Here is a 26,719-nt window from a genome sequence, read left to right as displayed (position 1 = left end):
CTTTCACTCTCTCTCTCAAAATAAATAAACTTAAAAAACAAAAACAAAAAACAAATAGGCAGGCCTAGAATTCACTTGTTATTCTAGTGTCCCTCTTGGGATGTTATGGAGAAAACAAGTTCATTTGTTCATTCATTCAACTAATGTTTATTGAACGCCTACTCCCTGCTATGTGACTGGAGATAAAGAAAACAACTAAAATCAACACAGAGCAATATGGAATATAACTTTTTGACTAATTGGAGTATATTGGCAGCCCCCTAGTCCTTTTTATTTAAGGATGATGCCGGGCATCCAATTAAAAATAGTTTACATCCTTCTTAGTGCATTTGTCTCCTTCCAGGCCATAGCAAAGCCTCATTGTACTTTCTAGAAAGCTTTTTGAGGGTGTAGAGATCACTTTGCCTAAAATGGAACCCCTCTTGGCCCTTCTGGGGCCTCAAGGTTTAAACATTCTTTCTTTTGTAAATCTGGGAGAGTTGAATTGTTAATGGCGTGGCCTTGGTTCTAGGGACAAAGGTAGTAATGTTTGATCAGACAGCAACCAGCTTTCAAAGGGCTACTTTTTGTATTCAGGCTTTATTATTTTTTAAGTTTATTTATTTATTTTGAGAGAGAGAGTGAGAGAGTCTGAGACAGATGGAGAGAGACAATCCCAAGTAGGCTCCGCACTGCCAGCACAGAGCCTGATGTGGGGACTCATACTCACGAACCTTGAGATTATGACTGGAGCCGAAACCCGGGGTCCGAAGCTTATCCAACTGAGCCACTTAGAGCCCTTATATTCAGGCTTTAATCTGGAAACAAAACAGTCTCTACAAATTAGTTCACATAGAGATGAAGATTTTCCAAAGCAGATTATTTTCAATTAAAGCGTTCTGTGGGTTTTTTTTTAAACAATGACTTAAGTTATGAGTGGGAAATTAATTGTTGCTCTTAATGTACATTTGCAGTAATGCTGTGCTTGCCTTGGAAAAAGTATGTTGGAGTGCTGAAACCATGTGACATGTCACAATTCCTTCTTGCAATACCTGTGTTCTATTTATAGGCTGTTGTGCAACTAATTACAAGAGCTTCATTTATGTGAACACAATACATCATTTAAAACCTCAGTTGCTGGCAAATGCCAGAACAGCTTGTCTAGGATGTTGAACTGAATTGTTTTTTATAGCATATTGATTGAGCCAATAAAATGAGGCTAGTGACACCACCTTTCTCGTGTTCAAGGTTACAAGCATTACCCATAAATTGTTAGATGTAAAAGCTCTATTAAGAGCTGTTTTCTAACGGTCAGACACTTTCCCTAAGAGGAAAGTACTTTTCATTGTCCCCATTTTATTGATGAGAAGCTGAGGCCCAGGGAGATAAAGTTCAAATCACACAGATACTTATTGGCGGATCCAGCCTTCAAACCTGGGGAAATCTGGTTCCAGAGTCTTTCTGCTCTTAACTGCCTCCCAGATTTCTAGCAGAGAGAAACCTGTGTGCCTGCCCCCGCTGTTGTTTCCTGCCCTGTTGTATGTGAAGCCCACTCGGCATGTGCACTTGAAAACAGGTGGATGAGTGGCCTTCCTCTCTCATAGAAGAGCACTTTTTAAAGATCTTTTCTAAAACCAGGACTCAGAACTCTCAAGTTAGAGTTTCATCCTTCTTACCACCTTGTATATAAAATTACTGTTCTTGTGTTGCCTTAAGATTAAAAAGGAACATAGGGGAGCTCTAGATGGTGAGGAACTTTCTTTATCCCAGAGCAAGGGAAAAGTCAGGGTTGTGTGGAGTTTTTGAGGAAACTGCTGATTAAAAAGTTATGTGTTTTATTTGTTGTCTGTTGAGATTAGCGTCTTTTTATCTTCTGGTTTCATTTTTATCAGTTTCAGCCTTTTTGACATTCACATTTTTAAACTGCACATTTGAGATGGACTTTTGTTTTTTAAAAAGTGCGTGTTTCTGACTCTGCTGATAGCACTGATACATCTGGTAAATACAGGAAACCTTATCTTTGGATATAGAGTAGCTTCAAGCACACTGCTTTTTTTTCCTTTCTTAATCGCCAGTAGAAGTTTATGCAAGTAATATTATTGTTCTAAACTGGCTTTATTTAATGCAAAAGCTGCAAACTTGAAGTCCTGTTTGGGTAGGCTTTATTTGCACGTCACTTGGCCCCAGCATAGCCGCACTGTATCCTTGAATGGGGATTGTTCCAGCATCTGACAGGGCGCAGACTTCCTTATCTAAATGCGGAGCTTAGACTTTGGTAGTATTAATGGTTTGGTCAAGAGGGCCTGGAGACTAATGGAAAGGAAATGCCCGATAACAGCTTTCTGGTTTTTATCTTTGCTTTGTTGAAAGTTCATTTCTTCAATGGCTAATATGAAGAAGAAAACATTGTGTATGTGGGGAGATCTATGTGACCGCATAGCTTCTTTTGATCTTGAGTTTTGTTAATCTTTAGTTTTAATTATCTTGGTGAGGGAGATAGAAGCTAATGATGGCCCCCAAATGCCAGCAGCAAAGTATATCCAAAGTTAATGTGACTACGAACACCAAGGTGCACAGTAAATTCTGTTTGATATCTTTGCTCACTTCTTTATTACGTGTAATGACACAAAATGGTCAGTATTTGATTGTTTTTGACCTACAACAACAATTTTAGAGCATTCAATCTAATAGTTAAATTCAGGAGTCAGCACACATTTTTTGTATATATATATATATATATATACACACACACACACACACACACACATACACACATACACACACTTTGCAGGCAGTCTCTGCAGAAACTGAACTGCCATTGTACCTGGAAAGCCACGATATACTTAAATGAATGAGCATAGATGTATTCCAATAAAACTTTATTGACACTGAAATTTGAATTTCATATACTTTTCACGTGTCTTAAAATAGCACTTTGATTTTTCTTTCCCCTCACATACATAAAAATGTAAAAACCATTCTTAGCTTGGGGAACCATACAAAAAAAAAAAAAAATGTAAAAGCTATCCTTAGCTTGGGAGCTAGGTTTGGCCCACGAACCATAGTTTGCTGATGCCCGCTAAGTCAAAGTGGGCTGCCACTGCCTTTGCAATGTCTGGTACCAAGAATTTTGTGTTCACTAACCTAAAACCAATGTCATGATCTCCTCCTCCAGCACTCCCCACCCCCAAGATTTGTTTCACTTTCTCCTCACCGTTCATAATCAGCTTACCTTGTCTGCTCGTTCTGCCAGTGGAAACCTAAGAGTCCTCCTCTTTGCTCCCTTCTCCTCCATGACCTTTGTCCAGTAGGTCCTCCTGGGATTCTATATGGTTTCAGCTCCTCTGAAACCCTCCCTTTTTTCCTTCCAGAGTCAGTGCTTGATTCACGACCCCTTTGTCACCTGGACTAATATAAGAGACTCTGGCTGATCACTTTGCCTTTGTCATTTATCCTCTATAAACTGTCCTCCATTAAACCACTACTGCTGTTTTCCAAAATAGTTTTGATCTTAAGAATCCTTTCTTTAAACAATTTTAGATTCATCCCATGGGTCATAAGCTCTATAGGATAAAGCTTGATAGAATTTCACGGTCTAGTTCTTTATTTTTTTATTTTTTTAAATGTTTATATTTGCGTGAGAGAGAGTGCGCAAGCAGGGGAGGGACAGAGAGAGACTGGGATGGAATCTGAAGCAGGCTCCAGGCTCTGAGCTGTCAGCACAGAGACCAATGTGGGGCTCGAACTCATGAGCCATGAGCTCATAACCTGAGCCGAAGTTGGACGCTTAACTGACTGAACCACCCAGGCACCCCTTTTACGGTCTAGTTCTGATGTAGCACCCTCACCAAGCCTATACTTAGGTCATACCCAGCCCCTCTTTATAAAGTTTGCATCACTCTTTTACAGACTGTTCCTCTGCCTGGAGAGCCTTTCCTTGCCTGCTCTCTGATTTCCTCCTTCATTCCATAAGGCTGAGCTCAGATGTCACCTCATCTGTAATACTTTCCCGACTCTTGTGTTACAGAGGTGTCTCCGCTTCTGTATTCTCAGGTCCCTTTGTGACACACACCTTGAGGATGGCATCAATCTGAACAAATGATAGTTATTTGTAAGGAGGTCTCCCAACTACAGATGACTGCCTGCTCCTTGAGAGTGGAAACCACATCCTAGTCTTCTTGGTTTAACCCTACTTGGTTCCATAGTAAATATTTTTCAAGTAATGATTTCAATCTGTATACTGTTTATCTAACAATTTTCTTGGTTTACTTATCAAATCCCAGAGATCGGGATGCAGGGTTGCAGAATCAAATGCCCATGGGGCCAGGCTGGTGACGTAAATGTCACAGTAGACGGAGTGAGGTCTGGGGTGTCCTGTCTCTGATTGTTGCCAGAAGACACTGGGACAGGAGTAAAACCTGATGTACTGTTTTTCAAGAGAAATAGGAAAATAAGGATTTTCATGTAAATATCCCAACTTTTTAATACTGGCAACTAGTTTACGTTTTCAAAAATATTTTATGGATGGGGCGCCTGGGTGGCTCAGTTGGTTAAGAATCCAGCTTCGACTCAGGTCTTGATCTCACCGTCGTTAGATCAGCCCTGCACTTGACTCTGCACTGATGGTGCAGAGCTTGCTTCTGACTGTCTCCCTTGCTCTCTGCCCCTCCCTGACTTGAACCTTCTCTCTCTCTCTCTCTCTCTCTCTCTCTCTCTCTCTCTCTCTCTCTCTCTCTCAAAAATAAGCAAACATTTAAAAAGTATTTTGTTGGCAAAAATTTAAAAATAATCACCTCCATGGGGGCTGAATGTGGCTCTTGAGACCCCATTTAGCAATGCTTGATTGGTCACGTCCCTTCATTGCCTACCCATAGACAGAGCCTGGGAACCAGAGGTAAGGTTGTCTAATGGAGAAGATGTGCATGTATGTGCTCTTTTCCCACCTGGATTTATCTTCGTTCACCATGCTGCCTCCTCTAGGTGTTGGTAGTCACCTTCCAAAAGGTGAGGAGAGCCTAACACCCCAGAGAATTCCACTTCCTGTCATCCTTTTTACTGCCTGGTAACCCCTGACTGACTTTTAACTGAAGGGGCTGGGATGACCTCCTGTTCTCCCTCCTACCCGGAGGTGGCTGGAACTCTCTGGAAGAAGCTATTATTCTCCATGGATGTTTTGGCTCTTTTTGCTGATGGCTATTATCAAAGGCTTAGCTTCCTGGTGAGAGCCATGGTTTTACAGTATACCAAGAATGAGTGATTATTAACTACCTTGGAGCTAGGAATTAAGTCGTCCTTACATTCCAGCCTACCTGCCTATCTGGGAGGTCAGTAACCACTTGAGTGTCACAGGAAACATTGCCTAGGAGGTTACCTAGAAAAGAGGATTTTAATAATCAATAGTTGTATTTAGTCTTCCATAAATGATTCATTTCCCACCCCTCCCCCTACAGCCTTTTGCTGTCTGCTTCTCAATTATATATGAATCAGCAATATCTCACTACACCTGATGTCCTTTATAAATTACTTCTGCCTTCTTAGCCAGTGTAATTACTGCCTGCTTAGCAGTATTAACACTAGTGTAAACTTTTTAGCCCAGAGTGTTCAGGCCATTATTTCCTTTAAAAGCAAAAGCAATGGAGGGGGGGTTGGTGCCTGGGTGGCTCAGTCAGTTGAGTGACTTTTTGCTCAGGTCGTGATCTCATGGTTCATGAGTTCTAGCCCTGCATCAGGGCTCTCTGCTCTCAGCATGGAGCCCGCTTCAGATTTCAAATAAAGATTTACCTCCCCTGCTTGGGCGTTCTCTCTCTCTCAAAAATAAAAATAAACATTAAAGCAAAACAAACCGAAAAACCCCACAAAGCAATAGAGGCACCTGGGTAGCTCAGTCGACTCTTAATTTCGGCTCAGATCATGATCCCAGAGTTGTGGGATAAGCCCTGCATCAGGCTCTGCCCTGAGTGTGGAGCCTGCTTGAGATATTCTCTCTCTCTCTCTCTTTTAACCCCTCTCCTTCTCTCTCCCTCCCTTCCTCTGCCCTTAACCTCTGCTTGTGTGTGCTCTCTCTAAACAAAACAAAACAACCATGATGTAATATAATAGTAACCAAAACAACCAAGTCAAATCCTGTATTCGGTCTTTTTCTGTGGGTGTGCCGCCTGAGCTCTTGAATCCAGGAGCCTGGGGGCCCAGAAACGGCATCCGTGGGCAGGTGTGGATGGGAGCCTAGAAGTGGTGCAGGCATGACCATGCGAGTGCTCTCCTGTGCACAGAACACTGTCACGTGTGACTTCAATGTTGCAATAATGTTGAGAAGAGGGCTCAGAGGAGCAGATGGCCTCGCTCAAGGTCCCTGTTGTGGAAAGTGTCATGTGATGCCACCTGAAGCCTCTGGATGCCTGGAGGTGGCCATGTGTCCTTGAGGCAGGCCGAGGGACACTAAAAGAAAGGGGAGGGAGGAGGAGAGTCTCCTCAAACTTACAGGACTGGATAAAGCCCCCGGGCCCAACAGAAGAAGCAGCTGGCTTTGTATTTGATCTAATATTAATAAGTAATATACACTGAGTGCTCGCTGTGTGCCAGAAACTGTGAAGCACTTGCCATGCGGGGCATTTACTTCTCACGCTGTGCTGTGATCGGAGAGGGCTCTTCTCGGCATTTTGGAGAGCAAAAGTAACTTGCCCGAGAACACGCAGCCAGGGCTAGTAATCAGCAGAGGCCAGGTGTTGCTAGGTCTTTCTGACCATTGTCCCTGTCGCACTTTCTCACGTGTGTACGGTCAGGGAGGAGGTGGGTAATGAATGAGGTGACACCGTCAAGTGCTGGCAAGGGACGTGATACGTGGAATCCTTCAAAGAAAATGTCACTTGTGACTATTCTCTTGATTGTCTTTGTCAATCCTTTTGGAAGTGGTTTCATTGCTTTCTCTGAGCCTGTGTTCTTTGTGACAAAGGCTCACTACTTGAGTATACTTGAGAGTACTTATTTGTCTGAATTTAGTAATAGGTTCTCTATGTCCTACAGTCACATAAGTGTCCTTGTAGTCAAGATATTGAGCAGATGATAAGGCAGATAACTTGATAATTAAACGGCTGCGATTAAAACCAGGAGTTTACTGCTGAAATTCAGTTGTTTTTAAAAAAGTGTGACTGAAGTATGTTTTTTTAACAAATTTTTAAATGCTTATTTTTGAGAGAGTGCAAGTGGGGGAGGGGCAGAGCGAAGGGCACCGAAGATCCAAAGCAGGCTCTGCACTGACAGGCTGACAGCAGCAAACTCGATGTGGGGCTCAAACTGGAGAACTGAGAGATTGTGACCTGAGCTGAAGTCGGACACTTGACCGCCTGAGCCATCCAGGTGCCCCATGACCAGAGTACTTCAGAAGCAGAAAGAAGGACAACAGGTTTCTTTTTCTTTTCTTTTTAAAAAATTTTTTAAAATGTTTGTTTATTTTTGAGAGAGGGAGAGAGACAGAGTGTGAGTGGGGGAGGGGCAGAGAGAGAGGGAGACAGAATCCAAAGCAGGTCCAGGCTCTGAGCTGTTAGCATAGACCCTGATGCGGGCGGGGCTCAGACCCACAAACCACAAGATCATGACCTGAGCCAAAGTCGATGCTTAATCAACCGACCCACCCTGGCGCCCTAAAAAACAGGTTTCTTAAATGTGTGACAGTGGCACAGAAAATCATTTGCTTTTTTAAAACAGGTTCTATTTCTGTGGTCTCTTGGTTATATCATGTCTGGTACTCAGGTCATGGCTTTAAGCTGTATCTGATACACACATAGAATTTTTGACTTCCAAGTCCTTAAAATTCCACGTTTAACTGTTTTATACAAGGGGAAGAAATCTCGGTGTTTGGGTTCAATTGAAGGTGGACAAAGTCCTAAGATGAATTTTGTCACAGGTCTCTCCCAAGGCGAATGCGTCTTCTACGAGATGAAAGAACTGGGTGTAAACTCTTGATTTTTGAAGAGACAGTAGCCACTCTTCCCGTAGATCCTCCCAAGAATCCTCCCACCTGAACTGTAATCCTAACTTCAAATTTTTCCAGTTCTTTATGGATGACCAGAAATCCCCCCCCCCCCAACACACGTAACTTAACAACTCTCATTTAATCCGTGACGTACTGCTCAGGACCTGAGGTTTGTAGAAGTTAAGTGAGTTGACTGGACACTGGCTGTGCCCTCCCTTTACAAAGAACAACAGTGGTGGCTCACTCACAGAGCTGACAAGAGGCTCAAATGAGTTAATTATCACATGTAAAATGCTAACATCAGTCCCTGGCACATAGCTCATTTTCAACAAATGTAGGATACGATTATTACGCCATATTTCAGAAGTAGCAGACTTGATTTCCGTTTCATTCACTCACTGAGCAAACATTGCTTGAGCACCTGCCGTGTGCTGTGTTCGCAGGCAGAGTGCCCATGTTCTTAATGGCTATTCTTTATTGCCTCCAGTTCAATTCCAAGGAAGGCATTTTCCCTCTTTGTAGGAAACTGGAAAATGACATCACTAAAGATAGGACATTTCATGGTCCACCAGCATTTTGTTTTGAAGTCTTCAGAATAAGCATCATGTTTAGATGAAGAATGCACATCTTACAGTCATTCCTCTTCATCTCAGGATAGTGCCGACTTCCTGCTGGAGCATAAGACAAGAAGTGAGTGTAGCTACTAATCTGGCTGCTTAGATTAAATAAAATTATTGAATCTGTTAACATCGCGAAGCTCCTCAGCTTGAGAATAAGAGTTTTTCCCAATTTACTTTTAGAGGAATTGAAGGTTTCACTTACATTTAGTAAACAATATTTAAGTTGAGAGAGGCCAAGCTTTTTAAAGCCAAGGTAAGTTAAGAAGAATTGGGTCTTTGCACTAAAGCTGTGTGGAGTAGGGAGTTTGAAATAGTATAAAATATGGGACAAGAGTTGTGGTTTTTTAAAATTTTTGTTGATGTTTGTTTATTTTTGAGAGCGAGAGAGCGTGCGAGCGGGGAAGGGGCAGAGAGAGAGAGAGAGAGAGAGACAAAGAATCCGAAACAGGCTGCATGCTCTGAGCTGTCAACACAAAGCCCGACTCGGGGCTCAAACCCACAAACCACGAGATCATGACCTGAGCCGAAGTCGGACCCTCAACCGACTGAGCCACCCAGGCACCCCAAGAGTTGTGTTTTTTAAAAAAGGCAGTGGCTTTAAATCTTTAACATCTGCATAACAATCAGATATTTGACCCAAGAAGTTTCCAGGGTTGGGGTTGCTGTCTTCCCACCAGGTTGACATTTCTAACTTTTTGGTATCTCATTACTGTCTTTCATAAGCTGTACTCAACGTGAAATGGCAAAGTAAGGCCACCAGTGATTGTTCTGTCACAGTAGTCTGGCTTTGATGAGTCATCGCAGTACAGCCCTCTGAACCAAGTGCCGATAAGAATAGACACACAATAGGAAAATAAAACAACCGAGAGCTGAAGCAGAAATTGCTGGGAGCTCACAAGTGTGTTCGCAGCTCTGCTGTATTTAGCTGTGTGACCTTGTGCATGTCAGGCTCTTCCAGGGCCCCAGGCTTCTCATGCATAAAATAAAGTTTCTAGGGTTTCTTGCTGAAGTTAGGTCAAAGACTTTGGAGTTTAATATCCACTAAGAGAGGTAGGAGATAAAGCCCTTTCAAGATGACCCGGGAGTCAGGATTTGTGTAATTATAGTAGCTTAGTTGACTGTTAGAAAACAGCAGTGGCAGATGAGTCAGCCTGGCAACGTAGCTATTGGAGACCAGTGATGCTTTTTTTGTTACAAAAAGACTTGACTACAGCATAAGTTGAGGTGCCAACGGTCAAGGTGATGCCAAGTTCCGGAAATAGCAGCTAGGATATCGTACAGAGGACAGGATGGAGGGGATGTTTGTCGCAAATTGATTTTCCCAGCCAGACCTCCACTTTGGCTTTCCCTGGAGAAGACGGTCAAGGGAGAGACACAGGGAGTGTAACATCCCCATCCGGCAAATAGTCCACCCCACACATATTGCTTGGGAAGTCACTACCAGTGACTGAGAAGAGGCAGGTGTGGTATTTCAGACCTGCTTCTTCTGCCTCACTTGGTTCTCCAAGTGTAGATCTGAGAGACTGACTCTAGTGAAAGTTTTTTTTTTTTTTTTTTAAGTTGATTTATTTATTTTGAGAGACCGAGAATCCCAAGCAGGCCCTGTACCGTCAGCGTGGAGCCTGATGCAGGGCTTGAACTCAAAACCCATGAGATCGTGACCTGAGCCGAAACCAAGAGTCAGATGCTCAACTGACTAAGCCACCCGGGTGCCCCTAGACAAAGCATGTTTTGTACTAGGCTCGCCAGCTGCAAACCTCTGGACTAAATGTGGACCCCTCTCAAGACGGGCAGATCTAACCCATCCATCCTTCATCCTCCCTCTGGGCCCTTTCTCCAATAGTTAGAGAAGAGGGAGCCTATTCCTGTTTCTGTCGGGCCTGGTACTGAGCTCACCCCATCTGCTTATTCTGTTCCTCCCCACACACTTCAGCTCTGCCCACCACAGGCTGGTGCAAGTCCCCATGTGTCATAGAGGTTGGGTTGAAGGGGGCGGGGTCACAGGAGACCTCATGGTGCATTCCAGCTGTAGCACCTCCTTGCTGTGAAACCTGGAGTAAGTTACTTAGCTCATGTGGTAAGTGTGACAAATTAATAGTCTTCATGCAGGTAGCCACTTTGTACCTTAAACCATATGAAACTACATTTTAACTTAAACCGTATGAAAATTTGTCCTCTTTGAAGGAAAGAGAGTGAAGCTGTGGCAGAAAACTAGGCCTTGATCTTTCCCGACCCCATCCCTCCATCAGCAAGTGTGTGTCATAAACACAAGAGGCAGATTTGACGTCACAGATCCCCACCTCCTTACACAGGCCCCTAGGACAGTGTCTGTAAGCAGCAATCTGCTTTTTAAAAACCTTACACAGAAGGGTAGTATGTAAAATGAGTGAAAGTAGGCTTTTGTTTATAAAAAGCATGCTTAAGTTAAAATTTATAATAAACCCTATAAGAATTATAGAACAGTTTTGATTCATACAGGAATTTGCAATAGGGGAGATAAAAGATGGCTGCTATGGTCTTTGTTCTATAACATGTATATATAAGTAATTGCAAACGATGCGTCATTAAAAACAATTCTCCTTCCAATCGAGTGATGTCAATTAAAAAGAAAAGGCTTTTAATGCCGAATATACAGACCATGAACATTTCTGTCTTCATGTGTAACAGATGGGAATGAACTTCTAAATTATTGCGTTTTTTTTTCAAAATGATGTATTTTTAAAAAAAATTTTTATTAAAAAATTTTTTTAACGTTTATTTTTGAGAGGCAGAGAATGAGTGGGGGAGGGGCAGAGAGAGAGAGAGAGAGAGAGAGAGAGAGAGAGAGAGTCCAGAACAGGCTCCAGGCTCCGAGCTGTTAGCATAGGGCCTGATGCAGGGCTTGAACTCATGAACCATGAGATCATGACCTGAGCTGAAGCTGGATGCTTAATTTCAGCCACCTAGGTGCTCCAAAGAATAAATATAAAGTAAACGTTAAAATAACTGAAGCATGTCTCAAGGTTTGGCAGAAGGATGCTTGAAACACACTCCCTTATTTCTTGGGGCACTCAGGCCCCACATGTGCACTCTGTTTCCTGTTTGGTTGTGGTGTGTGTGCATTATGGAGACCCATGCAGTTTTCAGTACCAAGAGCCATTTGGTATTAAAAAAAAAAAAAAAAAATGGTTACATTTGAATCAGGTCGGCAGCCTGGTTGACAGTATTTCATCAGTGTCAGTTGCTTGTTTTGATATTACACTGTAAGTTGTGAAATAATATTGTTAGGGGAAGGATGCATGAAACTCTTCTGCACTGTTTTTGGAGTTTACTCTGAGTCTATAGTTATTTCAGGATTTAAAAGTAAAAGAAAAAGTACTTGAAAAGGATTATCTATACTTAGGAGGGAGTTGATAGAGTAGTGTATGGATCACACTGACAGAGTGGATCTCCAACCGTCTCACCTTAAAAAAAAAAAAAGCCATCTTTTTTTTTCTTGCCACTGAATTCTGTATCCTCTCTGCACACCCACTCTATCACCTACTGTGACACAGTGGAAGTTTTGAAAAGAAAACCCAGCCAATGGCAAATTAAAGAGAGCTCTCTTCAGGGAGATCTATTTTAGCTGCTAATTAATTACTTAACAAGAAAATGATGCTGAAACCCAAGAGTTCAGTCTGCAGTCACCTGATACAGAAAAGGTATATGAACGATGTGGCATGGTCTTCTTTTTTTTTTTTTTTTTTTTTTAAATATTATTTATTGTCAAATTGGCTAACATACAGTGTGTAAAGTGTGCTGCTGGTTTTGGGGGTAGATTCCCCTGGTTCATCGCAGTGCTCCTCCCAACAAGTGCCCTTCTCAATGCCTATTGCCTATTTTCCCCTCCTCTCGCGCCCCCCATCCACCCTCAGTTTGTTCTCTGTATTGAAGAGTCTTTTGTGGTTTGCCTCCCTCCCTCTGTTTGTAACTATTTTTTCCCCTTCCCCTTCCCCATGACTCCTGTTAAGTTTCTCAAGTTCCACATGTGAGTGAAAACATAGGATATCTGTTCTTCTCTAATTTCACTCAGCCTGACACCTTCCAGTTCCATCCATGTTGCTGCAAATGGCATGATTTCATTCTTTCTCACTGGCACGTAGTATTCCATTGTGTATATAAATGTGGCATGTTCTTCTAATGCGTTCCTGTGCTTAAAACATTTAGTAATTAGGCCGAAGCATTATCAAGATGCTATAATATCATATGGTCACATGTCCAAATCAGACTGCCTGAGGCCCAATGCAGTGGCACCTTGTGATGAGCATTATTCCACAGGAGAAAAAAATGAAGGACTAAAGATACTCTTAAAAGAATAAACCTCTGATCCGTTCAGTTTTCTGTGTGTAAAGTAAAAGTGGGCATAGCGGTAAAGGAATGTGGTTCTCCGTTCCCTTGGATTTTACGCGTGCTGTAAATTTCTGCACTGCCTTGTTCTCTGTAAGATTGATGATGGGTTTTTGCTCTTTATCACTTGGAGAAATGCAACAGAACTCCAGGAGCCTGCCTATCTATCTTCTTTGTAATGGCCAAAAGAGTGATTATCTCCTGTGTTTTGACTAAAATGGATTGGGAGGAGGGGGAGGTTGCTTACATCTGTCAGACACCTGGGAAGGTGAGCTGGGCTCAAAACAATGCTTTAGTAAATGTTTTAGTGTGTGCTAGTGTCATTCCATTTGTAGAAAAATTAGTTTACTCGGGCACAGAACATACCAGGACCATAGGGTCCTGTGTACTGGGTAGAACTTTAGTTTTGTGTCCGTTGTGGAGACCGCCCAGGCTGACCCTTGAGACTGAGCTCTGAGCTTTCCAGAAATCACTGACCACTCCTCTGGCTCTTTCCCCAGGGTTATCAATGCCGGGAAGAGCACATACAATGAAGACCAAGCCAGCTGTGAGGTACTCACTGTGAAGAAGAAAGCAGGGGCCATTACCTCAACCCCGAACAGGAACTCCACTAAGAGACGGTCCTCCCTTCCCAATGGGGAAGGGCTGCAACTGAAGGAGAACTCGGTAAGACCCTCCTTCACCCCCAGTTCTCAGGTGAGAAGAACCTGTGCATTCTGGCCCCACTGTGAGGCGCTTGAGCTGAATTCCGGTCTATAGTGGGAGAGAGAAAGGCAGTGTCCCCAGAGTTAGTGGGCTGGTGGGTCTGTATTCCAGGTATCGCACAGTCAAAGCTAAAGGTGACACATGTGTGAAGAGCTGGTGTTTATTAGGTTCTTAACGCTTAGAGTAAATAAAACACCCACATCATCTCTAGGCTTTGGTGCAAGAAATAGTGTATATAATGTTTGGTGGTTGTAAAGGAGCCACTTCAAGGTTTTTGTGAAGGAGGTGGGATGGAGGGATGCAAGTAACCCTAGCCATTGGCTTACAGCCCTGCCATGGCTTTGCTCCCTTCTTCCCCTTGCCTGTCTGTTAGCGTTGTCCAGTGGGAGCCCCTCCCTGATGCTCTTCCAGATTAGTACTTGTTTTAATTGGCCTAAAGCCCTTGCATCCCATGGGGCAGCCCTGTAGACTGAATGCCCTATTGACAAACCACAAAGTGTCTCTCCTTTCTTCAGTTTCTAGAGAATAAAGCAGATACTCTCAGAAAATTCTTTCTTTCTTTTCTTTTTGTTAAGTAGGCTCCGTGCAGCGCTTGATTGAACTCACAACCCTGAAATCAAGACCTGCACTGAGACCAAAAGTTGGATGCTTAACCAACTGAGCCACCCAGGCAGCCCCTCAGAAAGTTCTGAAGAAACCCTCAGAAAAGTATAGGGAGTAATCCGTACTCTGTCCACCAGCACATTATTTAGCTTACAGAAAAGAAACATTGAATGAGATGATCCAAATGTGACTTTTTCTTCTAATACTCAAGGATATTTTTGTATATACATTTTTATAGGATTTTAAAGGTTCTAGGAATCTCTTCTCAGGGTCAGCAGCAGCATCCTGTTGCATTTACACTTACGGACTAAGACTACTGATTTATTTTGTTCATACTAGTTCAACTTAGAGTTGAAACACAGTGACCCATGGAGTCTCATCGGCAATTCTTGTGTTCAAAGCTGAAGGAAGCACTGATGGGGCTTTTCCCAAAGAGCCAAAGTCCAGGACTCAGATGGGCAGTAAAGAATAATAATGGTTAAGGGCACAGGCTCTGGAGCGGGGTATGGTTCAGAGTGGTCCATCCCAGTCTGTCACTTATTAAACCATTTAATTTTAGGATATTTATTCTTTGAGCCTTAGTTTTCTATAAAAAGGAGTAATAATAGTACCACCAAGTATGGTAGGAAAGAGACTGATTAGAAGTATGAAATCAATTGTCCATAGGAAATGTTGAGCCAGAGTCTTAATTAATAAATCCTTGATATATGTGAGCAGTTATCCTGTAGTCAGTCCCACTTCTGTGATTCTCTGTGGATAATGTCCACTGAATTTGTACCTTTACCCATTTGTAAATTGGCGATCACACAATTTTCCTTCATATCTATGTGATAGGATTGTTTTGAAGATGAGTTATTACGGAAAAGTGCTCAGAGAATGTGAGATATTAATGATAGTAAGACATGGGTGCCAGTGACTTAATGTTGCTCTCTCTCCCCCGATAGTCTCCCCTGCCACTGAGATGTGAAGTGATTCTGTAAAAATTAGTCCACATGGAGGGGTGCCTGGGTGGTTCAGTGGGTTAAATGTTCCACTTCGACTCAGGTCATGATCTTGTGGTTCGTGAGCTCAAGCAGTATACATCGGGCTCTGTGTTGACAGCACAGAGCCTGGAACCTGCTTCGGATTCTGTTGTCTCCCTCTCTCTCTGCCCCTGCACCACTTGTACTCTGTCTCTCTCTTTCATAAATGAATAAACATTAAAAAAAATTTTAAAAAAATGAGTCAGCGTTGACATTTGGCCCAAGACCAGTTGATGATGTCATTTTCCCTTGGTGCTAAGTTCCTCCCAGAAATGGAGCCAGGAGTAGCTTTTTAACTTCCTTTCCTTGAGAACAGTGAAACCAGTGCATAAGCACTTTAGGATGAGCCACGAACCTCCCCTGAGACAGTCCTGAATCTCTGGGGTCCACGTTCTAGGAGGCAGCACAGAGGTGCCAAGCAGAGTGGACACATCCCGTCCCTTCTATTTCCGCTTCAGCTACAGCAGCTTTACTTCCAGCTGCCATACATATTAGGCTTTAATATTTATTAGAGTTTCAGGCAAGAGATGTGCTGCCTTTTTTTTAATTGTGGGAAAATATACATAACATAAAATTCACCATTTTACCATTTTTTTTAGCTGTCCAGTTTAGTGGCATTAAATACATTCTTACCATTACTACCATCCATCTCCAGAGCTTTTTCTGAAATTGAAGCTCTCTACCCATTGAGCCCTAACCCCCATTCCTCCCCACTCCCCGCCCCTGGCAACTACCATTCTACTTTTTGTTTGTATAAATTTGACTACTCTAGGTATCTCATGTAAGTGGAATCATACAGTATTTGTCACTTTGTGTCTGCTTTATTTCACTTATAATGTCTTCAAGGTTCATCCATGTTGTAGAATGTGTCAGAATTTTATTCTTTTTTTTTTTTAAGTTTATTTATTTATTTTGGGAGAGAGAGAGAGAGCCCATAAGTGGGGAAAGTGCAGAGAGAGAGAATCCCAAGCAGGCTCCATACTGTCAGGTGGAGCCTGACGTGGGGCTTGAACTCATGAGCCATGAGATCATGACCTGAGCCGAAATCAAGAGTGGAATGCTTAACTGACTGAGCCACCCAGGTGCCCCTCCTATTCAGTCTTAATAGAGAATAAAATTCTGAGGGGTGCCTGGATGGCTCAGTCAGTTAACCGTTCCACTCTTGGTTTCGGCTCAGGCCATGATCTCATAGTTCGGGAGACCGATCCTCGTGTCTGGCTCAGCACTGACAGTGTGAAGCCTACTTTGGATTCCCTCTGCCTTTCTCTCTGTCTCTTTCTCAAAATAAATAAACTTTAAGAAAAAAAAAAGACTGAATAGTATTCCACTGTTTGTATAACAGTAAACCATTTTGTTTATTAATTTGACCATCAGTGGACACTTCTATCTTTTGACTATTATGAATAATATTGCTATAAACATGGGTCGGCAGATAACTGTCAGTCCCTGATTTCAGTTCTTTTGCCTGTCTGCGCAGAGTGGAACTGCTGGATGATAAGGTAATTCTATTTAATTTTTTGAGGAACGGCCATACTGCTTCCCACAGCACTACACCATTTTACATTCCCACTAGTAATGCACAAGAGTTCCAGTTTCTCCATATCCTTACCAATGTTTGTTGATGTCTGGTGTTTTTGGTTTTTTTGTTTTGTTTTGTTTTGTTTTTAAGTAGCCATTCTAATGGATGTGACATGGTATCTCATTGTGGCTTTTTTGCCCTATGATTATTGACGTTGAACATCTTATGTGCTTGTTGGACAGATAGGTCTTATTAAAAGAAACATCAAGTGTTCTTTGTTCAATATTTATTTGTTCTATATTTGAGTCCTTTGCTCATTTTTAAATTAGGCTGTCAGTCATGTTGTGGATTGCACTGCTTTTTAAAAGCTTGAAAACCGTGACATGCTGGGCCAGGTAAACCAATAAGCACTTGCTGCATACCGGGAACTAGATGCTGAGGATTTCTCAAGGAATAAAATTGACTAGAATCCTTACCTTCGTGGAACTTACATCCATTGAAGGAGACAAACAGTACAATGTATCCCATGGCAGATAACAAATGCTATGGAGAAAAGCAAAGCAGAGGTGCAGGAATACAGGAGGGGTGAGGTGCATGGGTGGTTAAAGAAGGTGCCACTGAGGTGACGTTTGGGCACAGACTGAAAAGTGCAGTTACTTGGAGGAAGAGCTTTCTGACATTCTAGACACCTGCAAGGCCCCTGAGGCAGGAATAGGCCTGGTGTTCTCCAGAATCACCAAGGAGGCTCACGTGGCTAGAGTGGAGAGAACGAAGTCTGGGTTGCAGGAAATGTCAGAAAGGCGATGAGAATGGGGGGAGGGGAGCCTCCAGTAGGACTTTGAAGGCCATTATCAGAACTTGAGTTTCTACTCTGAACGAACTATTTGCTAGCAGGGCACACCAGCCATACTGCTTAAAAGAAGCCATTTAGAAGACATCCCTTAACTCAAATATGGTGGCACGTAGAAAAGATATTGATAGCGTAGGGTGCAGGACGAATCCCCTGCAGGAGACCAGGTGGATCAGCCCCTCATTGCCTGTGAGTCTGTTCCTTTACCTACCGAACATGTCTTGAGCACTGAGTCTGCCTTGGGGATTGGGAGGTGAACCCAGTGAGGTTCCAGTCCTCCCGGAGCTGAGCTGAGGAGGGAGAAAGAGTCACTAACCGGCAGCAACACAATGCAGTGAGTTTTAAGAGAAAGATTTTAAAAATCCAGGTTATATGGAAGCCTAATTCAGGTGGGTTACCAGTGGTTTCGGGAACAACAGAGGAGAAGGAATGGGTCAGTTGAGGGATGCTTCCTGGAGAAAGTGACATTCGAGCTGTCGTTTAAGAAAGTGAATACGAATTGACCAAGCAAATATGAGAAAGGGGAGATTTCGACAGGGAACATGCATATGCAAAGACAGGTTGGCACGAGAGCACATGATGCATGTCTTCTAGTATCCTGAGGCACCTGTGATCGTTCGGAGGGTGATAAGACAGAAACAACAAGCAGGGTTCATACACAAGAGCCATTTAATGCCCTAATCTGGAATTTGAACCAAATGACATTAGACAAGGGTATGATGGAATCAAGACCATGAGGGCAGTGGGAAGGCTGACTTGGGAAGGCTCAGGAGCAAACCTGGGACTGAGGAGACTGGCTCATGCAGAAACGTGAGGGAGAAATGATGAAAGCTTGAAATAAGGCTGTGATTGGAGCAAGGGGCAGGCTCAGAAGAGATAAGGTGAGACATGCAGTAGATAGGACCAGATGACCTAGAGCATGGGGCAGGGAGGAGGCGAGATGCCAGGTTTCAGCCACTGGGTGCTGGTCCTTGAAGATGAAGCGCTGGGTCGGGCACAGATTGGAAGGTGAGGGGGGTGGGCAGAAATGGTGAGTTCTGGGTATCTAAACTTCCAGGTAGAAGTGTTTTGTAGGGAGTTAGAAATAAAGGTTTGGAGCTCAGGAGCATATCCTAGGGAGGCTTAGATATTAGGAATTTCCAGCCCAAAGAAGTTTCAAGAAGTCGGGAGCCCCAGTGAGGTTCAGTAGCTCTGCCATGGGCACAGAGAGATAAGATAGGGCCAAGAATGATAAGGATGAAAAAAATGGGCAAATACCATTGGAAGCAAGAAGTGGGACAACCGGATAAATGATGGCATCATTATTTCAGGTGCAGACAGAGAGTTGACAGGCATTGAGGGTGACAAAAGGAAGACACATGGGCTTTCTGTAGCACATGATACGTGTGACTAATTTCTCCTTCCTTCCTTGAATTCTCACCTCCAGTCAATTTTGTAAAGCCAAAATGACCATTTCCAGAAGACTACTTTCGTGTCTAATATCACCTTCATCTTACTCGGAGGTTGAAGAAAATCTAAAATGTGCTACTAAAGTTTACAGATGATGACATTTCTTATACCGAGTGCCATCTGGGCAGCTGGGTAGTAATAAGATGATTCTTTTTTTCCTTCCTACAGATAGTCACTGATGGGGATAAAAAATTTTTTATTTTTTTATTTTTGAGTGACAGTGTGCAAGTAATCCAGGGAGGGGGAGAGGGAGAGAGAGAATCTGAAGCAGGCTCCACACTCAGTGCTGAGCCCTGTATGCGCCTCCGTCTCACGACCGTGAGATCATAACCTGAGCCGAAATCAAGAGTCGGATGCTTCACCACCTGGGCCACCCAGGTGCTCCTAATTGGTATAAAAGTTTTAAGGCAACTTTAATCCACCCCTCATGCCAGTTCACAGAAAATTATTGTATCCTATTGGTACAGGCGATCTTTTTAGCCAAAGAACTCAAATTAATCCTCTGTTTTAAAACATGCTTAAAGAAAATTTGGTGGAGAAAATCATGTCCACTATGTTTTGCCTCTCCTGGCTTCCATGACGCATTGACCGAAGGAGTGTTGTCTCCTCCAGTGCTTGCTGAGTTGTTGACGGCAGCGCCTTACAGAAAACCACAAATGAATTTCAGGTTCCATCCACAAATCCAGGAATATGTTGGAAGCTAAAGAAGCAATGTTTGAAAGAAGCCACAAAACTTAAAAGAGATACAAATGAAAGAGTTGCAAAGCGTTCTGCTCTGCAGTAGTTAGTTTAGCCTGAAGAAGTGGAAGGGATGTGGTTGAATCATTGTGTTCTGTGCAAAATAGTAATCCATTTTTTTTAAATGGAGAGTTTAGCGGTATAGTGAAGAAACCATTTCTTTTTTAAGGAATACGGAAGAGAAATTTTTTTTTTAACATTTATTTATTTTTGAGACAGAGACAGAGCATGAACGGGGGAGGGTCAGAGAGAGGGAGGCACAGAATCTGAAACAGCTCCAGGCTCTGAGCTGTCAGCACAGATCCTGATGCGGGGCTCGAACTCACGGACCGCAAGATCATGAGTCGTTCGCTCAACCAACTGAGCCACCCAGGCACCCCTGAGAAATTTTGAGGTCTCTGGTGAAGTGGGTATGATCTAGAGAAGGCTATTTTCTGCGATGTGTTCAGGGTGGAAGTTTCCTGTGCCAGGATCACATTGAGTGGTTTACATGTTAGGAGCCGTGATCCCACAGACAGGCAGGCAGGAAATAGGTAACTGTGTGGCAGTGTGCAAGCCTCCTGGCATTCCTGTGCCTCTGATTATTTGGGGTCATAGGGTGGGTGGCAAGGATAGAAGAGAATCTAAAATGCCAGCATTTCCAAAGGACGATCTCAAAAGATAGTCTCTTGGGAAGGATGCTGTAAGCTTTTTGAGGGCAACACGTTGTTCAGCAGCCTCCTGCCTGCCTCCCACTGCAGGCATTTTAATTCACCAGATCAAGGTTTCTAGGAACTAATCACCATTACTAGGCTTCCTTTGCTTTGAGAGGTGTTAGGCAGTCTTTATTTACCATACTGTGTCCCTTGCAAGTGAAAGCGTAACTTTTCCAAACGCTTTTGCTTTTCAGTTCCCAGGTACATGGTCGTCCTAGGAATGAGGTAAAAAGAAGAGAATGCTAGGTGACTTCTCTGGGGAGGGAGAAAAAGTTCACTCTTGGGGGCATCTTAGAGCCTTCGTATCAACAAGCTCCTGTTCTTCTCCAAGTTCTGTGGGTGGTATATAGGGCATTGTGGCAACAACCAGGACATTTCCCCCCTACATCTGACTGCGTGTTTGGAACAGATCGTTTCTGGCTGAAGACTAGACTGTGGATACATGCATTCCAAGTCTATTTCCTTAGGAGCACCCTTCTGGTGTTTAATTTAGTCAAAACAAGTCAGAGAATGTGGTTTCAGTATCTGTTAGTTCAGGGTCCAATTACAAGAACAGAAGATGGCTGTGTCCACACCGTGGCCAAGCTCATCAGCAGGGGAGAGAAACCTGATTGTCTTTCTCAATGGAGGATAGGACGTTACTGTGGGAATTCAAGGCAAGTAGAATCGGATTGGGATGGGGAGAGGTAAAAGGGAAATGAGAAGGGGCTATTTCAACTCTCTGCACGGAAGATACGCCATTCTTTTCATTTGTTTTCTGTAAGAAGGATTCCGTCATGCCACAGAGCCTTAAATGAAGGTAGCTTGTGGTTCCACGGTGGCAGCCTTTCTGGAATATTTGGCCATCATTTGGCAGTCTGCTTTCTGTAGTGATGTCAGCTATAAAAAACAAGAGGAGGAACCCTGTATTTTTCTCCTTGTATTTATTATGCTAAACTTTCCCTCCTTAGTTAAGGTCTTTGTTTTGTGCAAGTCAAGAAAACATAACCTTTCTCTTTACCTCCTTAGATTTTCTGAAGCAGGAGTACAATGGTTTCTCTCAAAACTCTTATCTCTTGCTTCCAGGGACAAGAACTCTTGACAGTGATTAAGAAGGGTAACTTTACAACGAGGCTGATGTCAGTTAGAGTGACTTTACAGTTCTCTCCTCGGGGGGTTGGTTTTCCTCAAGACCAGGTCTGTCCAAGATGTCCATAGTGGCCAGGAGTGCAACTCCAGCTTGGTTCTCCAACAGATTTTTCCCACCGTGGCACATCTTAAGGCTAAAGGAAAATAAATGGAAATGTTTCCTTGTTTCACTTGTAATTTGATTTCCTCACAACTTTAGATGGGAAGAACATTGGCAAGAGCGGTAACCTCTTGAGAATCCTTCTTCCTTCCTTCCTTTCTGTTTTTTTTTTTTTTTTAATACAATACTCAGCATTCGTGTGCCAGATGCGATCTGATCTCAGTCCTTTGCCCAGTATTGATTCATTGAACCTGATAACGTGTACATATGTATTATCATTCTCTTTATTTTACTGATGAAGAAATTGAGGCACGGTGATGTAAAGTGTAAAGGTTGGAGTCAACCCAGGCAATCTGGCCTCTTGAGACAGGCTGCCTCTTTATCCATTAGCTGTTGCGACACGTGTCAGGGAAACCTCCTTGGAAAAGGCTGAAATAAAGGAGGAATAACTCCTAATGATGGGTACAATTTAGTACCAAATATCTTCTCATTTCTATTATGATTTCTCTTTTGATTTAGAAGTTATTTAGTGCTCTTTCCCATCAGCCCAGAAACTGGATAACAGCTCTCACTCTGGTGAAAGACAGAATGGAAATGAAATGGTGTATCATCTTAATGTCCTTAGAATCCACTTTTTCTTGCTAACTTCTAGAAAAACCAGTGTTGGCATGAAACCATGGCAAGAAGAAAAAGCCTTCTGAATAACAATGTGTGTCTAAGTTTAAATCCTTTTGTTCCACTTACTAGATGTTAGTTACCTCATGCAAGTGAGTTGACCTCTCAATGCCTCTGTTCCATATGGGGGATATTAGCTCCTACCTCATAGGGTTGTTTGAACTAAATGAGTTAAAAATATGAGAAGTGTTATTGTGCCTCACATGTCGTAAGTGCTCAGTTAATATTATCTGTTCTAATAGTGGAGTTTGTAGCACATTTCAATATTATTTCCCATTACTTATGTTTTTACTGTAACCTAATTTAGGGAGAGGTTTTTGATGTATTAAATAAAAATTTGAGAACATTCCTGAGCTAGTTTTTGAGTCTAGAATAAAATAAACACAACTTAGCCAAAACTGTCACAAACTTCATATGTCTTAGCTGTCAGAAATTACTGCTTATTTAGTAGTGTTTTTAAAATGGGACAGAATGAAAACAAATAAAATGGAACAGAAACATAGCAAGTGTTGGTGAGGATGTGAAGCAAAAAGAACCCCCGTGCACTGTTGGTGGGAATGTACACTGGGGAAGCCACTGTGGAAAACAGTATAGAGGTTCCTCAAAAAATTAAAAATAGAATTCCCATATGATCCAGTAACTCCGGTACTGGGTATTTACCCAAAGAAAACGAAATCATGAATTTGAAAAAGTTGAAAAAGTACAGGCTTCCCTATGTTTATTGCCGTGTTATTTACAATAGCCAAGATACGAAAGCAGCCCAAGTCTCCCTCGACAGATGAATGGATCAAGAAGCTGTGGTATATACATATACAAGCAAATACTACTCAGCCATAAAAAAGAATGAGACCTTGACATTTGCAACAGCATGGACGGACCTAGAGGGTATTATGTTAAGTGAAATAAGTCAGTCAGAGCAAGACAGATAACCATATGATTTCACTCATGTGGAATTTAAGAAAACAAATGAACAAGCAACAAAGAAACAAACAAAAGACTCAAGTACAAATAATCAACTGGTGGTTCCACCAGAGGGGAGGTGGGTAGGGAGAATGGGTGAAATAAAGAGGGTTAAGAGTACACTTATCTTGATGAGCACTGAGTAATGTGTACAATTGTTGAATCGTTGTATTATACATCTGAAACAAATATAATGTGTTTGTGTATGTGAATTATACTTGAATAAAGAATTGTTAATTAAAAATTTTTTTAAATAAAAATGTTATAAAGGGACTAAATTGCCATTCAGAAACAAAAACCAAACTTACAAATGTATCCTGCATCTTACTGTCTCATAAAATGAGGAATTGAAACAAAGAAATCAGCATTTCATGTAGTCAGATCCTGAGGAGGAAGCAGTGCTCATTTAAGTATATGAAATTAAGCATTCTTTCCTTCTGGGGCACACAACATCTTAGTAATTTACTCAAAAAGAGGTATGGTAAAACATAAAGTATGCTGCAAGGGCATGATGGCAAGCACACAGCACCAGAGGCTGGGCCCTGGCAATGACGTTCATGAAGTTCCTCCAATCTCCTGCATGTGCTTGGTCATTAGCTTTTCTCCCTTGGCTGTGTTACCCTGAGCATCAGTACTGGGGATTTCAATCAAGCACTGTGGATGAAATGCCTGAAACACATCCTTTAGACTCTGAATTATCATCTTCGTTGTGATACCTTGAAAACTGGCCAGAAACTATGGATATCAACCATATAGTAGCTTAGAGTGGGGAATGAGAAGAGTATGGCAACTCTCTGATGGCCCAACCGGAAAGAGTGGTCCTCCTTCGGCTGGAAGAAAGGAGGGAGGAAGAAAGCACATCCTGTGCTCGTATTAAGCCTTGTGTAAAATCAACCATGGGATTTAACCCGAAGTGGGATTTCCACCTTTCTGGTACTCACTTCCTATTGTGCACATGGCCCCTCCTTAGATTTTCTGAATTCCAGAACTGTTTGGTGTAGGGAAGGGAATACGTGTATCGAATGAGCTGAGTTGCTTTTATCTTCAGGGAAGACAGGTAAGAGGAGACACCACTTATTTCCCTTGAAAACTATCTAGAGTAGCAGTCTCCAAACCATCAGTTAAAGACCATTTTTTGAGGAGCACCTGGCTGGCTCAGTCTGTTAAGTGTCCCACTTCAGCTCAGGTCATGATCTCCCAGGTTGTGAGTTGGAGCCCTACCTCAGGATCTGCGCTGACAGCTCAGAGCCTGCTTGGGATTCTGTCTCCTCTGCCCCTCCCGTTTGTGCACGCGCTCTCTCTCTCTCTTACTCTCAAAAATAAAAAAAACATTTTAAAAACTTATTTTAAAGAATATGACAATTTCTTGACTATGTACCCCCAACAAATTTAATGATATGTATTTAATGATATGTAACTATGCTACTAGATATCCATACATATATTTAGTAATTATAAAAATATATTAAATATTTTTAAAATAATGTAAAGGCAGTAAAGATGAAAAGACAACATTTTAAAATAACAACAGCTACCAATCATGGGGTTCCTATTATATGCCAGGCATTGTTCTCTTTTCCCCACAGTAACTCATTTATTGTCTTGCCAAGAGCAAAGACTTCATGTTCCCATTAGCTAATACCTCAAGGCAGAATTGATCATGAACAATAGCAAGTATAATTCCATATTTCATCTGTCTCTTTGAGCATGTCAGATACTTTTGATTAGAATGATGATTGCTGTTGTCAGATGTGACTAGATTTTCATTACTTGGGGTAAGATGTGCCAGCTGTGACATGTTCTTATTTGTCATGTTTTCCATCTGTTTCTATGCAGGAATTTTTTTAAAACCCTGTTGTCCACTTGGTGAGGGATGGTTTAGTTAAAAACTTAGTCATATAATGCACAAGACCACTCAGTTGGGGGCACACGTATCAAGCAATGAGTTACAATATGCCAAAGCCAGTGTATGCATGAGGGCACCACTGTTCCATGCTTGAGACAACACAAAGTTGTATGTACTTACACACCACGTGAGGGCGCCAGTGGCAGTCTCTAGGAGAAACACTGGCAAAGCTGAGGTTCTTCTCCAGCTTTAGGAGAAAACACATGAAAAAAGTTATCATTTTCCTCTTACATGCTAGCTGAGCATTTTTTTAACTCCCCCTAAGCTTTGCGTGCTCCGTCGGTGGGGGGGGGGGGGGGGAGGGCTGAGAAAGGGCTTGTACACAGTTGGAGCCCCGTGCAGGGAGTAAGAGTGGAGGGCCCTGGCGTCTTCACACGGGTCCACATGTGTCGAGCCTCATTCCTTGGTTTTCTTTGTGTTTCCTGCCTCCCATCTCAGCGCTTCTCTTAGGCTCCACAGGAAATGTCTGAGGTTTTGTCTAGAATCTCCCCTTTTTTTCTGAGCATGCCATAAGGGGGGGGGGGGGGCTTCTCCCCCCCCTTCCAGATGACTCACAAAGGCTCTTTTGCCTGTGGTTCCTCAGAGTTGGGGTGCCGGTTTTTGACACCCCTGATTAGCTGTGCTGTAATTATCCCTGACCCTGAATGGACGCAAGCTGCTTGTATCAGAAATTATGTCCGTAGCTGGCTCAGTAGCTAAATTTCTATTTGGAGCAACCTTCTATTTGTTCAAAGGCCCAGGGAGCCCTTCCCAGTTAGAACTCATTAATGTAAGTTCTGGCCTTCTAGATGATCATGAAAATGGGGAAAAGGAAATAAGCAAATATTATAAAAATCCGTTTCTACAACTTTTGAAAAAGAAGGATGTAACACTGGGCCCACTTCAGTCCTGAAAGAGAAACTGAACTGTAAGCTCTCAATTGGTCACCTTCCGAAATCTTCCTTTGATTTGGCTATAGATCTATTCCCGAAAAGGGATTGGGAGTGTGCGTGTGTGTGTGTGTGTGTGTGTGTGTGTGTGTGTGTGTGTGTTGTAAATTACATACAAGACTTCTCTTAATTTTTTAAAGCTTATTTATTTTTGAAAGTGAGAGTGAGCACAAGCGGGGCAGGGACAGAGAGGGAGGGAGACAGAGAACCCAAAGCTTACAGCACAGAGATCGAGAGAGCTTGAATTCATGAACTGCGAGATCATGACCTGAGCTGAAATCAAGAGTTGACTGCTTAACTGACTGAGCCACCCAGGTGTTCCAAGACTAATTTTTTTTTTTTTTTTTTTTTTTTTTTTTTTTTTTTTTTTTTTTTTTACATGCGTGTGTGTTTCAACCTGGTCCTGTAGGGCCATGGGGCTCAGTGAGTCAGGTACAGCCAGAGAGGGCAGTGTCTTTTCCCTTTGGTTTCCCTGGCAGACCTGTGAGATTCCCAGGGCCTAGGGCT

The 26,719-nt window shown here is 42.6% G+C and overlaps 1 protein-coding gene across 2 annotated transcripts in view; it reads left to right on the top strand.

The window, feature by feature from the left end:
- The window catches only part of PPM1H (protein phosphatase, Mg2+/Mn2+ dependent 1H), a 254,727-nt gene that overhangs the window by 92,046 nt on the left and 135,962 nt on the right, over positions 1 to 26,719 (top strand). For both annotated transcript variants that reach the window (XM_049625892.1, XM_049625891.1), the window contains exon 2: positions 13,434 to 13,599. In XM_049625892.1, the coding sequence (XP_049481849.1) occupies positions 13,434 to 13,599 (166 nt within the window). The remainder of the gene's footprint in view (positions 1 to 13,433; positions 13,600 to 26,719) is intronic.

This window comes from Panthera uncia, chromosome B4, assembly GCF_023721935.1.
Source record: "Panthera uncia isolate 11264 chromosome B4, Puncia_PCG_1.0, whole genome shotgun sequence".
In the NCBI taxonomy this organism is placed as follows: Eukaryota; Metazoa; Chordata; class Mammalia; order Carnivora; family Felidae; genus Panthera; species Panthera uncia.
This window is presented reverse-complemented; position numbering and strand designations above follow the sequence as displayed.